The following is a 16,407-nucleotide window of genomic DNA, read 5'->3' as shown; positions in this document are numbered from 1 at the left end:
TCAAATGAAAAAAAAAAAACAATAAATCAATTATAAAAAAATCTATTTAGCTACCGTAAAAAAAGCATTACTTACCATTTATAATCTACCGTAAATAACAATATCTCTATCAAAGAGTACTTCTATGTAATCTTCAAAGCAATATCTTATCACTTGCTTCAACATAATATTTTATCAATATTGAATCCAATCCATGTTCAATTTAACACCATTAAGCCCCCAAGAAAAATACACCAGCTGCAAATCAATGCGAAATATTTTTCTCAGATATAAAATTCCATCACTCGACAAAATGTAAGGGCAGAGCAATATGAGAAAGAAGAGGAAAATCTTTTGATTAACACATATAGAAGTTGCTGCCAAAGAGATGCCAATATTAGTCTGTGTTTTGATTGGTATAAATCAGGCCAATGATAGATAGACAGCAGCTGAATCCCTCTGAAATAAACACTAATTCTAAATCCAGCTTTCCCTTGTGAAAGTTACAAACAGTTGATCTTCCTATTCTTAGAACGGGTTTTTTGTTTCCCCCTCCAGATGTTGAGGCAGACAGAGAGATCAGAAATTCACTGGTTCACTTGGTAAGGGAAGCCTTAAATTAGCTACAGACAATACCGATGGGGTAATTATAGATAGGATTAACAAGTAGTTAGGTAATCAGTGTACAGATTGTAACAGATTAACTGCTTCCAAACCAAGCTGGCTCCCATATTTATACCAATCAATACAAAATCTCTATGATAAAAACATGCAAGCAAAAGTCATACATTTGGCAAGTTAATAACTGTTCCATTACTAAGAGAAAAAGTAAACTTCAATGATCCTATTCTCAGGGAAACATTGAAGAACTATCAGAAGCAATTATCAATGATGATTTTCCTTTTCTAAATACAGAGCAGGGAAACACATAGATACAACTGGCATTAGCCTAGATCTATACTGAATTATGGCCTTCGCTTACATATTTACAAGACTGAGTAGATATGGCAAAAGGAAAAGGATTAGGATTTCACCATTTTTATTATAATCTCTTAATTTATTGAAATGTGCATGGCCTTCACTGATGTTAATGATATTTAATTAACCAGTATAGATACTGATAATGAAAATCATTAGAAAAATCACTATATCACTATTGTTTATTAAATGAAGGAAGATGTTCACTATATAAATATTTACTCAACTGGAGAATATAATGCAGCTGCTGTAAAATCCTTATTGATTTGTTTATTTTGATAGGTATCCTGACTAAATGTAAAACCACCTTTATCAAATGGAGTCTACCTACATCAAACACATCCTGTACTTCATAGTTTAATGTTATAAAAAAACTTGGCATGTCCATTAATTATGTTTCCATTACAATCACAATGAACCCTAGTCTATATCGTCATCATGATCACGTAAACTTGCTTAATTGTATTACATGCATTTTTAATTTAAACTAAGTTACTTAAAATTTGATGTTTACCAAACTAATTGGGTTTTTGTGCAAGTGAAACAGTTTCATGCATATGTAAGGGTAAATGGTACACTCTGTGCCACCTAAACATTTATCAAATATGATAGGCCTCTGGTTAAAATTTATACTTCAATCTACAATGTATTTCTCAAAGTCTGCTCACAGAAAGATTTACAATAAGCTGGTGCTACATCAATATTACAAGAGCAGGCATTTAGCAGTAGTTAGCCATCAGGGCTACCACTTTTTTGGCAGCTCTGAACAATAAAGGATTATACCCTCAGAATTCTTCCAGGAAAACAAATTAAATATGACAGCATAAAAAGTATGAACTTCTATCATAGAGTAGGAACTCTAATGAATAACCAACCCCTCTGTCCTCTTTGATGATTCTCTTCTAAATCTATCATCAATCAAATGTATTTATTTACATGTTAGGACCTAAGTCAAAGGGGGCGTAGTGTACCTAATCATTTGCTAGAGGAGATCACAGTGCTCATTATTAAGAGAGTAGGTAATTACTCCAGGGAATCTGCCAATATTGTTTAGTATACTTCATCCCGACTTGCGTCAATGTTGACCTTGACATGTACAAGAAAGATACCACTGGGACTTTGTTAGAAGCGATATTTAAAGCTCAAAATACCCCTTTTATCTCTTGGCTTGTGCTTTTAATCATGTTAGACATGTACAAAATGAAAATATACTGCATGAAGATTAAAATATTTGAGTGGGTTTATCAGAAGAATTTTAATAAATTTCTTTCCTATCAAATCCTTTGACAGACAGCAAATGCACTTTATATAATACAGCTTCAACTTCAGCCCCATTTTCTATTACCGAGGGTACTTGTTCATATCAAATGCAGTTTTATCCTGGTTTGCAAATTTTAAAGTTCAATAAACCTACAGTTTTTTTTCATTAATATGAATACACCTGCAATATTTCAGGTCATTTGTCTATATTTCAAAATATGAACTTATTTCACATGCTAATTAGCATCAATAAAACAATATTTACACATTTTACATCTTTCCAAATTCTTTGATTAGATTGGCAAGTGACATAAATATGGCCTCTAATGCCTGTTTTACATTCAAGATATATAAGCAAACTAACAAGCATGAATGCCTACCAGATTTTCTTGTACCTCTGCATTAGACATGACAGCTCCAATTTGTTTGCTGCTTGCTGGTGATAGTTTTATGATTTTAGGTAATCTTTACAGGATTATATTAGACGTTCTGGTGCCATATAACATAACTGTTTGAACTGAAAGGTGGCCATACATATCACACATCACACTTTTCTTATTACTGAAAACTTTTTTTTATAATGTATTAAAATGGCAAACTATTATAATTGAATGGGGAATCAAGTTGTTTATCGATAATTCAAACATACATGTATAATTGTATATGTATTCAATAATATTTCACTGAAAGAAACACATTCTTCCTTTACCCTTGATTATACAACGTGTTATGTTAAATGAATTTGATGTTCAACACATCCATTTCCCCTCTTCTAACTTCTGTTGTGTAAAAATTAATTTCAGTTGTGTAAGGATTAATTTCAGCTTATGTCCCTAAAATCATCCTATGATAAATGAAAAATACTTTGAATTTTTTTTTTTTAATTCTTAAGCCCGGTTTACACGCTCTGCTTTTGCAGCTGCTTTGAAGCAGAGCTGCAAAAGAAGAGCGTGTAAATAAGGGTTTTGCACTGCAGCCATGCAAGCAGACAGAATAGAACTTGCTCTATTTCAGTCTGCAAAGCAGACGTAACTGACCATTCTGATATGAAACTGTATGGCAAAAAAGTGAGAGCAGGCAAGGAAAGCAGCTGGCGTAAACTCTGTCTGCTTTGCAGAGAAAAATGCAGACCAAAAAAGAAGCTGCAAAAGCAGAGCGTGTAAACTGGGCTTAATTAGTTTTCAGCTCTTACATAAGCCAATTGGGATATCAATATACCCAGGTAATCACAAATAGAGCAAGAATACAGTGCATCTCGGTGAACAGACCATTCTTGTAAACAGTGGATTAATCAAAAATTGTGGTGTCCCGTTTTCTTTATAGTTGAGATGCAATTATCTATAATGGCATATTGTAACTATCTTGTCTGTTTGTCTTGTCAGCTGTCCATCATACAAAAAAAGATTTTAATTTTTTGAAATTTTTTGAAAATGTAGGTCAGATCCAGCATCCAAAGCAAGTCTTGTAGTGTCCATCCCTAAATGCACCATCCATGCAAATTTGGTTCAGGTAGGTCTTATAGTTCCTTGGGAATGAAAATGTAGGTCAGATCCAGCATCCGAAGCAAGTCTGGTAGTGCCCATCCCTAGATGCATCATCCATGCAAGTTTGGTCCAAGTAGGACTTATAGTTCCTTGGGAATGGACCTGCTCCAAAAACCTTTACCTAGTCACTCATCTGGAAAATGTAGGTCAGATCCAGCATCTGAAGCAAGTTTGTTAGTGTCCATCGCTAGATGCATTATCCATGCAAGTTTGGTCTGGGTAGGTTTCATACACATGCATTATCAGAATTGACATTTTATCTAAAAGGACAATAAAATTATTATTACCATTTTAACAATGGAACAATCTATCTAGTATACCTAGTTTGTCCTAATAAAAAAATCACACTTTTGATCACAATTTTTTTTTTTACTGTAAATTACTTTTTTTTAATTTTCGTCTAATTACATGAGACAGAATGCTTTTGAAAATTTTATTTTTGAGTATAATAGAATTGCTTAAGATTATATAGAGCAAAAACCACAATTCATGAAAATTTTGTCTCGACAATAAAGAGTTGAGCGCAATCTAGCTAAAATAAGGTGTCGTGAATATTTAGTGAACTGAACACAAACAATAAGAAAATGGTGAATGTTGAGCCCTGATTAAAGTCTTCTATTAAACTCCCTTCAGGATATATTTTACTTGCAGGTGCATATTATAATGTATATATTATCGGCCATTTTATGAACAGAGGAATAAATGCATATGTATGCTTTTAAATTTGTAATATGTACCTCTAGATAATGATAAGACATATTATTAAATACATGATTGCTTCAGACACTAAGACATAAGCATTAATCTCTCTTCCTATGAAAAGTGCTAAAAAAATTTACAACTCAAATTCTCAGTGTTAATTCCTAACACCTTTTCTACACAGTCGACCTAATGGGGACATAAGTGCAGTGCTGGATTATTGAATCGTGTAAAATAACTGACCATTAAAATTCTACCCAGCTGTCTCCTACCTTTCTTGCAAATTATAATAATCCTTGTGTGTAGACCTGAAGCTATGCACTGTTTTACTGTTATACAATATCAAAATGGCATCAATATATACTCTCTCTCTACCTAGCTCGGGTATACGTCAATGACTCAGGGTTTTCTTACCCACTTATCTGTAGGTAAACCATTTGTTCTTAGTTATTCTCTCACACAAGTTCATCATTAGCTTAATTACAGACTGGAAACAGCTCATTGCTGCAATAAAAACACTGTATTCTCCCACCTTATTGACAACATCATATTCATCGCTATATTGATTAGGGGCTATTGTCTGAAATAAAATATACCCCGTACTTCATTAATATTTAAAGTTTCCTGTCTAATAGTATAAAGATAAGTACATTGAAATCAAAACTGTGTTACCATTACCTTAATTCAGCCATGGCATAGTAATCACAAGTTTGTTTAAAACAGTCAAATAAGCAGTATATATATGCTCAGTGCTGATAATTTTACAAAGACATTATTTTCTTCAGGTGAAAGAACACATTCTTTTGAACAGTAAAAAAAAATATATTAATTGACAGAGGAGACCTGAAAGATTGCAATTGTATTGTATGCTGAAAGATTATCATGATTATTAGAATTTGTGAAAGCTAGTCAGATATTACTCTTCAAACTTACAGATGAATCCATTAAAACACATTCATTTTTCAAAAAATATATTATTAGTTTAATAAGTTAATTTTAGCATTAATCTCGAAAGATATGAAGGTATGTCCTAGCTAAACTACCTTTAAAAAGGCGGGGACATCTACTTTTCCCTTTATCTCATTTTCTCTCTCTCAAATGACAAGAGATGTCTGGACCAAAATGCTCACATGAGTTATAAGTCGCTCTTTGAGAAAAAATAATTTTAATATTGAAATATTAAAATTCAATCAGCCATAGTTCAAATACATTCTTGGTCCATTTTAAAATTTTGCACCTCTTTCAACTTGAATGCTAGTAGATAGGTATTCTAATCACCTGAGAGTTTAATTTAACAATGGACATTATAACTTTCTCAAAAATTCTCTTTTGAAACTTGAGGAGACAAGAGACTCATTGACCACAATGCTGCTTCATCTGAGTCAATACAGCTCTGCTGTTTTCATCAGACTTTTTCCATTATAGTTCCTTCTGTAAAATTTTGATTCCCAGTAGTGGCCTCATCTTTTTAAATAGCTTAAAAAACCTGAATCTACAATTCTTGGGAATGTTTCCATATCAATAAGAATCATGGCTTTGTCATTCTTCAGATGATACCACCAAATTTTCACAAATTTTTTATTACATGTATCTCCCACTTACAAAAAGAGGATCAACCTTCATTTTCCTTCATGATGACAAACTTGAATTCTCTTCACCTAAGAATGCTCTGCATGTAATTTGTTGCAAGTTTGGTTGATATTGGCCCGAAGATTCTTGTGTAGAAGCCAAATACAGTAAAACTCATTTAGTACCAACACAGATATAGCAAATTCACTGATACTGCAAAGTTTTCTTAAATCTCCAGCTCTATAAATTTTACGAATTCCTTACATGGATATAAGGAATTACAGTTATAACAAAGTAATTTCACAGGTTCCAATGACTTCGTTATAACTGAGTTTTTACTATAAATGAAAAATTTATAAATGAACAAAAAGACAGACTTACTTTAAACAAAATGTGATCAGAAAAGCTGACTTGAGTTTTCAGCTTAGATCAAGTTAGATGATCGAACAAGCTTTTGGCTCAAATAAGCTAAAAATATAAACTAATTAGTTCAAGAAAAAATAGTCTAAATGCCCTAAATGTGTTTCTATAAAAGCATAGTAAGTTTTTAAACTTTCTAAAGCATTATTTATCCTCAAAGGCTAAGCTTGGAGTTTGTAAAAAAAAAAAAAAATAATATAAGCTGATGATTTATATTCAGTGATATATTACAAACTTACCTATGGCCTAGTAACCCAGTGATGAAATTCTTTCATTGAAAAAATTGACCTGTGTCTGACATCACGAGAACTTTGACAGCCCCATACGTGTACCTATTGTGAAAAGAACACAAATCATGAGTATGAAAAATCAATGCTTCTGTTTACGTTTGCTCATTTACCATCAATTATGTACATGCCAAGCTGTGAGAAATAGGTGTTTATTGCTGCATTGATTTTTTACCATTTTAGAATGGGAATCTGTTTACTTTCACATAGCTTGGTGATACCTTTATGGTGAAAAATGTGAGCTCAGAATTCCAGAGCTGATTTGTCCCCTTCTTTATAATACCACTGGTTTCATTTACTATTGCCATGCATTAATGAAAGAACTATAACTCTCTCTCCAAAAAAAAATTTAAAGCATGAAAATTCATTCATATTAGCAAAATAAATGATGAATCTGCATCCTTACAGATGTTTATGACACAACTGTCCATGTATATACATTGTTTTTCAGATTCATTCGCCTCAAATGCAAGTGAATTCAAACTTAGACTTGTCCAAATGCAAAAAATTTGTTGCCCAAAATTAAGAAAGAAGAAAAGGTTAATTTTTTACCGTAAATACTATAAGAAAAAGTAAGACAAGATACTGTCCATTTGGCGAGTTGAGGTGTCAGAATAGAATGTCAATGATACATTCTACGTATTATTGATATTATGCATGTAAATGTCATGCGACTGTCTTTGTGTTTGACGTCAATGGGCGGAAACTACCCGGTAATGAAATTGACATGCCAGGCTTATGGTAATCATGGTAATTCAAATCTATTAGTCTACATTTTTATACTCTAAATTAACAAATTTATTTTAATTATCATGAAATGGAAATATAAAGAATATCGTTGTTACGTTAAGTTTCGCTTATATGAGAGATTAAAGTCATAAATAGTTAATATCTTATTGTTGTTGTTTCCTGTCATTTGTTAATATTCAAAGCCTGAATTTTAATTAAATAATTTATTTCCACTTTTGCGTTTCAGTGGCGAGAATTTTTACAATGGATGCTAGAGGTTACGCGGCACCAAGTCAAAAGTATCTGGCCGTAAACCTCTAACATGCTGGAGTAGTAGAGTATGCCAGGGACATCAACAATAGTTGGAAACATGGGATAATTCATGCATCATAACAGCTTCGCTCGTTATGCAAATTATCCCATGTTTCCAACCATTGTCGATGCCCTGGCATACTCGGTCTCCAGTGTACTCTATTACCTTACACAGTGATTTGGATTATTCCTCAACTATACCATGTCCTCTCATTTTAAACTTTATTCAGGTAACGTGTCCAAATATCATTATGGTTTTGAAAAAAAAATATTCTGGTCACGGCAATGAGCACTGTTTTGAACGGGTCAGATGAAGCAGGTGCAGAGAGGGGGGTCAAAACAACTCTGCAGAATAAAACTGCACAATACGTTTTTTACAACATCGGTATTTTTAGTAGACAAATGGATTTAGTTACATGTGGACGCTCTTGGTAACAACTATTTACCTACCACATCATGGTAAATCTTCGACCATTTTACTTCTCAGTCTTCTGCAACTTTTTCGTACAATCCGCCGATTAAATGTATACCGAACCCGATGTTATATTGATTTGATATTCATTTTCTAAACATCCGACAAACGCCTTTATTTTCCATATAATCTTCTGATAATCTAATAAAAACAGTATGAAATATGAAAGCCCTGGTAACGGTTTAAAAGTTAAGATCAATGTTAAAGTTTGTTTTTTTTTTAAATGAACCAAACTTTAAAGTCAATCCAAATATTTTAGAACCTACGGCGCCGCTGGAGGGCCAGGTAAAAAAAATATTTTCATTTGTTCGGACAGATTAGAAATTCGTTCGGACGAATTAGATATTCGTTCGGACAAATTAGAAATTCGTTCGGACAAATTTCTAATTCGTCCGAACAAATAACTTATTTGTCCGAAAAAATTTTTTAATTTGTCCGAACGAATATCTAATTCGTCCGAACAAATAACTAATTCGTCCGAACGAATGTCTAATTCGTCCGAACGAACATCTAATTCGTCCGAACAAATAACTAATTCGTCCGAACGAATTTCTAATTTGTCCGAACAAATAAAAATATTTTTTTACCTGGCCCTCCAGCGGCGCCGTAAGAACCCAATAAGAAGTTTGGAAATTTTTTGTAAAAGTAGGCCAAAATCCAAGGTCAAGGCCATGAGGTCAATTTTCGTGGAAACAAAAGAAAGGTCTTGTCACAAGGAATACACCTACAGGTGAAATATAAAAGCCCCACCAGCTAGGTTTTAGTTTTTGCGGACAAACAGGTGGATGGACAGACAGACGGACGGACCGGGCAAAAACTATATACCTTCGAATTTTCGATTACGGGGGGGTGGGGGTGATGCATGTATTTTAAACAAGAGATTCTTAAAATAAAAGTAACCCTTGGCTATCATTCAGTAAATTAGTTGTAGACGCAAAAACCATTCCAGTTGTGTTTCCCACCCTAAATTTGCCTTTCGTATATACAGATTTTTGTGAGAAAAAGTGAAGATTATGTACACAGTATAAATCTAACCATGAAAACGAATCGTAGACTGGGCAAAAATTATATACATTAACATATATGCATGGAAACCCCAGAGGTAGACCAGATTCCCAGATTATATAAAAACAGTGATCTAATAATAAATGGAACAAGATGTGTTTGTGAAACACTATGCGCATGGCGGCAACAAAATTTTTAAAAAGCTATTTTTAGCATATGTGTCACAGTCAAGATCACAAGACCATTGACCTTGGTGTCATCTGAAAGTACTTGATTAGTAAAGTATGGATATACCAAATATGAAGTGTCTATCTCTTGTGATTCAAAAGTAATGGCAAAGGTACGAAAAAACTATTTTTAGCATACAAGTCACAGTCAAGGTCACAAGGACATTGACCTTGGTGTCATTTGAAAGAGCTTTATTAGTGGAGTATGCATACTAAATATACAGTCTCTATCTTTTATGGTTCGAAAGTTATGGCAAAGGTACGAAAAAACAATTTTTAGCAGACAGGTCACAGTCAAGGTCACAAGGACATTGACCTTGGTGTCATGTGAAAGAGCTTAATTAATGGAGTATGCATATTAAATATGAAGTCTCTATCTTTCATGGTTCAAAAGTTTTGGCGAAGGTTAAAGTTTGCAGATGAAAAGCTTTTTCTAGCATATAGGTCAGAGTCAAGGTCACAAGGCCATTGGCTTTGGTGTCATTTGAAAGAACTTAATTAGTGGAGTATGCATACCAAATATGAAGTCTTTTTCTTTCATGGTTTACAAGATGTGTTTGTAAAACACTATGCGCCCGGCGACAAGAAAATTCTTTTAAAAAGCTATTTTTAGCATATATGTCACAGTCTAGGTCATTGACCTTGGTGTCATTTGAAAGAAATTGGTTGGTAAAGTAAGGATACCAAATATGAAGTCTCTATCTCTTGTGGTTCAAAAGTTATGGCAAAGATACGAAAAACTATTTTTAGAATAAAGGTCACAGTCAAGGTCACAAGGTCATTGACCTTGGAGTCATTTGAAAGAGAATAATTAGTGAACTATGCATACTAAATATGCAGTCTCTATCCTTTATGGTTCGAAAGCTATGGCAAAGGTACGAAAAAACTATTTTTAGCATACAGGTCACAGTCAAGGTGACAAGGTCATTGCCCTTGGTGTCATTTGAAAGAGCTTAATTGGTGGAGTATGCATACTAAAGATAAAGTCTTTATCTCTCATGGTTCAAAAATTATGGCGAAGGTTAAAGTTTGTTGATAAAAGCTATTTTTAGCATATAGGTCACAGTCAAGGTACATGGTGTCATTTGAAAGAGCGTAATTAGTAGAGTATGCATATCAAATACGAAATCTCTATTTTTCATGGTTCAAAAGTTATGGCGGAGGTTAACGTTTGCAGACAAACAGACAAACAAACAAACAGACAAACAGACAGACAGGACAAAAACAATATTCGCCCCGGATCTATCAATTACTGGGGCATAAAAAGATGAACAGTATGTTGATCGCAATTTACCTGAGTACACATCAAACATACCGGACATATATAACAGAGATTTGGTGAGTGTTGAAGTCTCTCAAATGTAAGTTTAACTCCAAGGTCAAACAAAATCGTTGGTATTCAAGGGAAGGTCTTTTCACAATACAGCTATAAAATATGCAATATGAAAGCCCTGGTACTAAAGGTTCAAGAGTTAAGATCAAGGTTAATTTTTTTTTTAAATTGGGTCAAGCTTTAAGGTCAAATATTTTATACTCAATGAAAGGTCTTTTTACAGTGAATACATATGTGAAAACTGAAAGTCCTATCACCAACTAATCAAAAGTGACCTTGACATGGTTAATGATAAAAAATTTTTTCCTGCAAACTTTAACCTTCGCCGTAACTTTTGAACCAGGAAAGATAGAGAATTCATATATGGTATGCATACCCCACTAATCAATTTCTTGTTACAAGGAATACACCTGTGGAATATATAAAAGCCAAAGCCCCACCTACTCAAAAGTTTTGGACAAGGTTCTTTTTACAAAAATGGTCATTATCAAATAAAAGTAGCAAAATGCTGACATTTAATGAAAAACCTCTGTGACATCAACTTATTTTTTGTAGCTTTTATTGGTTAATAAAAAAATATTTGTACCCATAACATATGCTCTTTTAAGTTATCAAATTAGCATACATACGTGTATGTTCAGGTGATTTTGGAATATAAATGAGAAAGTTTATGATGGTTGGGTATACTTTCAGAAATTCATATTTATGCGCCTGGATCGATAGATCCGGGGCTTATATTATTTTTGTCCTGTCTGTCTGTTTGTCTGTTTATCCTTTACTAACTATATACATAACTTTTGTGTGAAATATAGAGACTTCATATTTGGTATGCATACTCCACTAATTAAGCTTTTTCAAATGACACCAAAGTCAATATCTTTGTGACATTGACTGTGAAATATATGATAAAAATAGCTTTTTTAACCTTCACCATAATTTTTGAACCATGAGAGATAGAGACTTCGTATGTGGTATCCATACTCCACTGATTAAGTTCTTTCAGTCACACCAGGACCAATGACCTTGACTGTGACCAATATGCTAAATTAGCTTTTTCGCACCTTCGCCATAACTTTTGAACCGTAAGTATGTTCATAGATCTATTTTGTATGCATATATATCAAGTTCTTTCAAATGACACCAAGGTCAATGACCTTGTGACTTTGATATATATGCTAAAAACAGCTCTTTGATACATATATTTATATTTTATACATGTTTTTATCTCTGCAAACAATAATATTCCATTCTTGCTGAGAGCATTAAAGGATCAATTTCTTTCCAATTTTTCGACCTTCAGACGAAAATTTACAAGTGTTTGGCGAAGGTTTCCTTGACATTTATGGACGATGATGACGTACAATTACAAGACAAAACTCTAGAGGAGATGACCGCGATTACGTCTTCATCCCGGATTGCAAGGCACAATGTTCTCGACAAATCCGTAATCCTCTGAAAACACCCGGACATCAATGGGACTAAGTCAGTGAAGTACTGAGTAGACATGAGTCCTCTTGCATGCTGCAATTTGTAATTATATTTTCCATTGCAAGCACTCAAAAAAGTTCTTGAGCATTGGACTTTGTAATAATTATAAATGTTTCTGATGCTTTTCACCATTGTCATTGTACATAGAACGTGACCTGAACTTGGATTTACTAGTATTACAGAGAGGATTTCTCATACTGCTCAATCTCTAGTCTAAACCGTGGAGAAAGTTTGGCCTGCTTTGACTTTTTTGCTTTACGTAATTAATATCAATGCGCAAATCTTTCTGCTGCTATATCAAAACTACAATTCCCTATCAAACAAATCTTGTTTTGGAATAAGTTTACAACAGTATCTATTAGATAGACATTTAAGTGTAGCACACAGTACGCAGTTTCAGGCTTTACTGGAGTATTCGAACTCTTCAACTCCAGGGAAAATAGACAATTAAGTTCAAATTACCCGGTATGTGGCGTATGTCCTTATAATTGTGAGTGTGTAGCCTAGAGGTGTATGATGAACTGTTTTTGTGTTTAGGGTCTTCGGTTCAACCTCAACTATCCCTATTCCAGATTTAAATCGGCACATATTTGTTTTGTTTTGCTTTTGACTTTAAAATTTAATTATGTTACCATTTATATATATATTTCATATTCCCACTCTTTCTCTCCCAACTCTCTCTCTCTCTATTTATCCACGCTTTCTCTCCCCCCTCTCTCTCTCTTCCCACTCTCTCCTTCCTCTCCCCACTTTTTCTCTCTCCCCTATCCTTCTCTCTCCCCACACTCTCTCTAACCGCTTTCTCTCCCCTCTCCTCACATTCTTTCTCTTTCTCCCATGCACTCTTTAAATCTCTCCTCTCTCTCTCTTTCTCCCTCTCCCCCCCCTCTCTCTCTCTCTTCCCCACTCTCTCCTCTCCTTGGTGTTCACTAAATCGCCTCTGGTGTAACACTGCTGCTTTGCGGGAACTTTCTGAATGGGGTGTCAATTGGTTGGTTATTTGACCAATCAATGATAGTGGTTTCTTTCTAATTCCAAGTCATTCTGTTAAGAACTGAAGTTAAGGAGACTTGCCATAATTTTCTTATGTTTACTAGATTAAGAGAAAATTCTGTGTATGTGATGTAGTTGCTGGGGATAGATGAAGGAATGGTCATTCAGTCGACATAAAAAATTCATGAGACTTAGACTGCATTTTATTATACTCTAAAAATATGATGACACAATTAAAAATCACCTTGAAATCTGTGACAGATGCAAATTCTATCAACATTCATTACCCCTCAAAAAATTCCATACATGTACAGTGTATATATAGGAGGCATTTTCAAAGTTTATGGATTGTTAACGTAGCTGCTACTTGTAATCATCACCCAGTATACATACATGCTGGCTTCATGAACTCACGTAAAGAAGACTTTCAAGGATGTAACCGTTTCAAAGAAATACCAATATACAAAAACTGTGCTCACGTGTTTAGATGAAGCTAGCGTTCCATTTTCTTTGATTTTTGCATAATTAAAAAAAAAAAATGGAGACGAACCGATTGCATATGATGTATTTGATCACAGAGATACAACAGTTGGTACGGTGTCTGCAGGATGCTTCTTTAAATATACAGTGTTGCTCGTTGATCTGAAAACCATTTAGCTGGACTACGAATGAGATATAGTGCCACTCATTGAATGGGTTTTCCAATATCTTTTAAATTCATTTATCGACTTGGTATTAGGTGATATAATTCAATCAGCTGCATGGTACATTCCTTATTTCACACAATAAGATTACACTCTAGTTTCAGATCCATTCTCTGGGACTTATGATTTGAGAACCTTGAAATGATATAACATACAAAGTTAAGACTGATTTATTAGAAAACATTGGCATACATTTGTTTAATATAAATAATTTATTTGAACATATGAAATATAAAAATCGCTTTTAGAATTTATCAAACATGTACTGCACTGACCATGATAATCTCAAAAATCGTCAGAAAAAGAAAATAATGGTAGGTTTTGAAACAAGGGACCCCCTGCATAAAGGTGATCCTCAGCTCTCATTTAAATAGTTGTAGATGCAAACCTTTCCTGATGCCTGCCCCACCCAGAGTTTGCCCTCACTATCTACACAGATTCCTAGCGGGTTAGATATTCCATCTATTTTAGTCACTACATACATTAAAAATAACCCATCCTTGTTAAGAACATCAATGGTGTTGGGCTTTGTGTTTGATACGATAATTTCTTCTTTTGAATTTGCTGCCAGATCCCAGGGATCGAATTCGATCCCATTTCTTCGACTTTCGAGAGATCCTTTGTAGACCCAGCGAAGGTTCCCTTCTTTGTTGACGCAGATGACGGATTTGAACATGATGTCTACGACGATGAGATCCTCATTCAGGTTATCCACGACCCTTCGAGGAAATTTAAAGAGAGGATGACCACGTTCATCCTTCTGATACGTCTTCGTTCGGGATTTCCCATCATGCGTGTAACGCACAACTTTCCCGCCACTTGTCCCCACCATGCAGACGACAAATCCTTGATCATTGGAAAATACTCGGATGCCATTGGGACTAAAGGGAGAGGTACTGACAAGTTTCGTGAGTTGTCCTTCATGTGACAATTTATAGATACACTTCCCACTGTAATCACTCAAAATGAAATTCTTTCTATCAAAGACACCAAAACACTGAATTTTAAAACTAACTTCAATGTCTCGGACGCTCTCTCCATTGTCATTGTAAAGAACCACCTTTAGAGCTGCGACAGGAGCGACCCATGACTCAAATGGATTCACAGAGACGATCTCCGAAGCCGATTCCTCGGCCTTAAATTCTGAAAACAGTTTGGCGTGTTTTGACTTTTCTGCTTCATCTAAGCCGCTGCATTGCACATCTTTTTGTTATGCCATATCAAACCTGCAAAACAAATGGACGCAATTGCATATGTTTAAACATTTATTCGTCACCCCAACACCCTACTTTTACATTTTTAACACGAATCACACGAGGATTACAAAGTTTGGTATACAAATGATTTATTTGCATTTCTGATTGTCTTCTGCACAGCACACCCTTGATGGTTAAATTTGATCCATCTTTATTTACAATCCATTGATCAAGTGTATTGAGATCTGTGTTAAAGAAGCTAATTGAACATGGACTAAAGGTGCATGTCGGGCTTATCTTTGGAAACAAACTCGATTGATAAATTCTAGCTTTTCAGAAAAAGATATCACTGCAGAATTTTGTGTAATTTAAAACTTTATATTAGTAAATTTTTTCAGTAATAATAATTAATGTTTATGGTTGCATTTTATGCATATTATACATGTAAGTTTGATTGCATAAATGTGTAAGTGGAGAGAGAGATTGTTCTATAAACAGTAAGCAATAATATATTAAAATATAAGAAGCATGGTTAAACCGAAATATGCGTTCATGTACAAGTAATTTGTTCGACTTGGTACATGTAGTTAATTTAAAAGAATAATGTGCAAATAAATTATCACAATAACCAAATAAAAACATGTTGTAATTGTCCCTTTTACCTTTTTGTAATGCTATTTATCCATTATGAAGACCACAATGAGACTTTCAATCAAAACATCACAGTTTCTGAAATAAAAATTTTGACAGATTTGTCCAAAAGTTTCTATCCTAACAATGTGAGGAATTGATAGCATAAGTCGAGAGATTTCAAGAGGTGTGGATTTAAAGACCATAATCTCATTTTTTGTTTTGTTTTAAATTTTCCCTTTTATTTTTCACTGTCATGGGTCCCCCAATAGACAATATAAGTGCTCAACGCTGCCCTGTTGTTCCTGTAGTATAACTTAAGTATTGGGCTAGATCAACATTGCGGATCAGTCGTTCCATGAAGAATTTCCCTACCGGATTACTTACTCTCAATGACTGTTCGAGACTTGATACTATTTGTTCAGGCACAAAACTATTGTTGTTCATTCATATATATGACAGTCACTTTGTAATGTAATTTACTAACTTATGTCATGGACTTTTAAACCAATTTGTAAAAAATTCACGGAAATTTAACCGCTACAGTTCATTTTTTATCAAAAGGCCCCCTATACAATGCGG

General features: G+C 34.1%; 2 protein-coding genes across 5 annotated transcripts in view; both read right to left on the bottom strand.

The window, feature by feature from the left end:
- LOC134229320 (voltage-gated potassium channel subunit beta-2-like) overlaps nucleotides 1–7,058 on the bottom strand; it is a 34,483-nt gene extending 27,425 nt beyond the window's left edge. Inside the window, exons 1-2 of one of the 4 annotated variants that reach the window (XM_062711053.1) lie at nucleotides 6,958–7,058; nucleotides 6,689–6,781 (exon numbers count right to left, since the gene is read on the bottom strand). Coding sequence is in view for 2 of the 4 variants with exons in the window: in XM_062711051.1 (XP_062567035.1) it covers nucleotides 76–78 (3 nt within the window). In the remaining 2 variants the exon portion in view is untranslated. Of the gene's footprint in view, nucleotides 1–75; nucleotides 730–4,732; nucleotides 4,816–6,688; nucleotides 6,782–6,957 lie in introns of those variants that run through there. The other 3 variants (XM_062711055.1, XM_062711051.1, XM_062711052.1) reach the window with 3 other exon arrangements.
- A 7,120-nt stretch (nucleotides 7,059–14,178) lies between these two features.
- Nucleotides 14,179–15,206, bottom strand: LOC134229325 (uncharacterized; the record flags this gene model as incomplete). The annotated part of the gene is made up of 1 exon (XM_062711066.1): nucleotides 14,179–15,206. A coding segment is annotated over one exon (852 nt), but the record flags the coding sequence as incomplete, so codon positions are not given.
- Nucleotides 15,207–16,407: the final 1,201 nt, after the last annotated feature.

Source organism: Saccostrea cucullata, unplaced genomic scaffold (genome assembly GCF_032062105.1).
Source record: "Saccostrea cucullata isolate Sc308-1 unplaced genomic scaffold, CSIRO_AGI_Scuc_v1 ctg35, whole genome shotgun sequence".
NCBI lineage: Eukaryota > Metazoa > Mollusca > Bivalvia > Ostreida > Ostreidae > Saccostrea > Saccostrea cuccullata.
The sequence above is the reverse complement of the archived record's forward strand: the minus strand, read 5'-3'. Positions and strand labels throughout refer to the sequence as shown.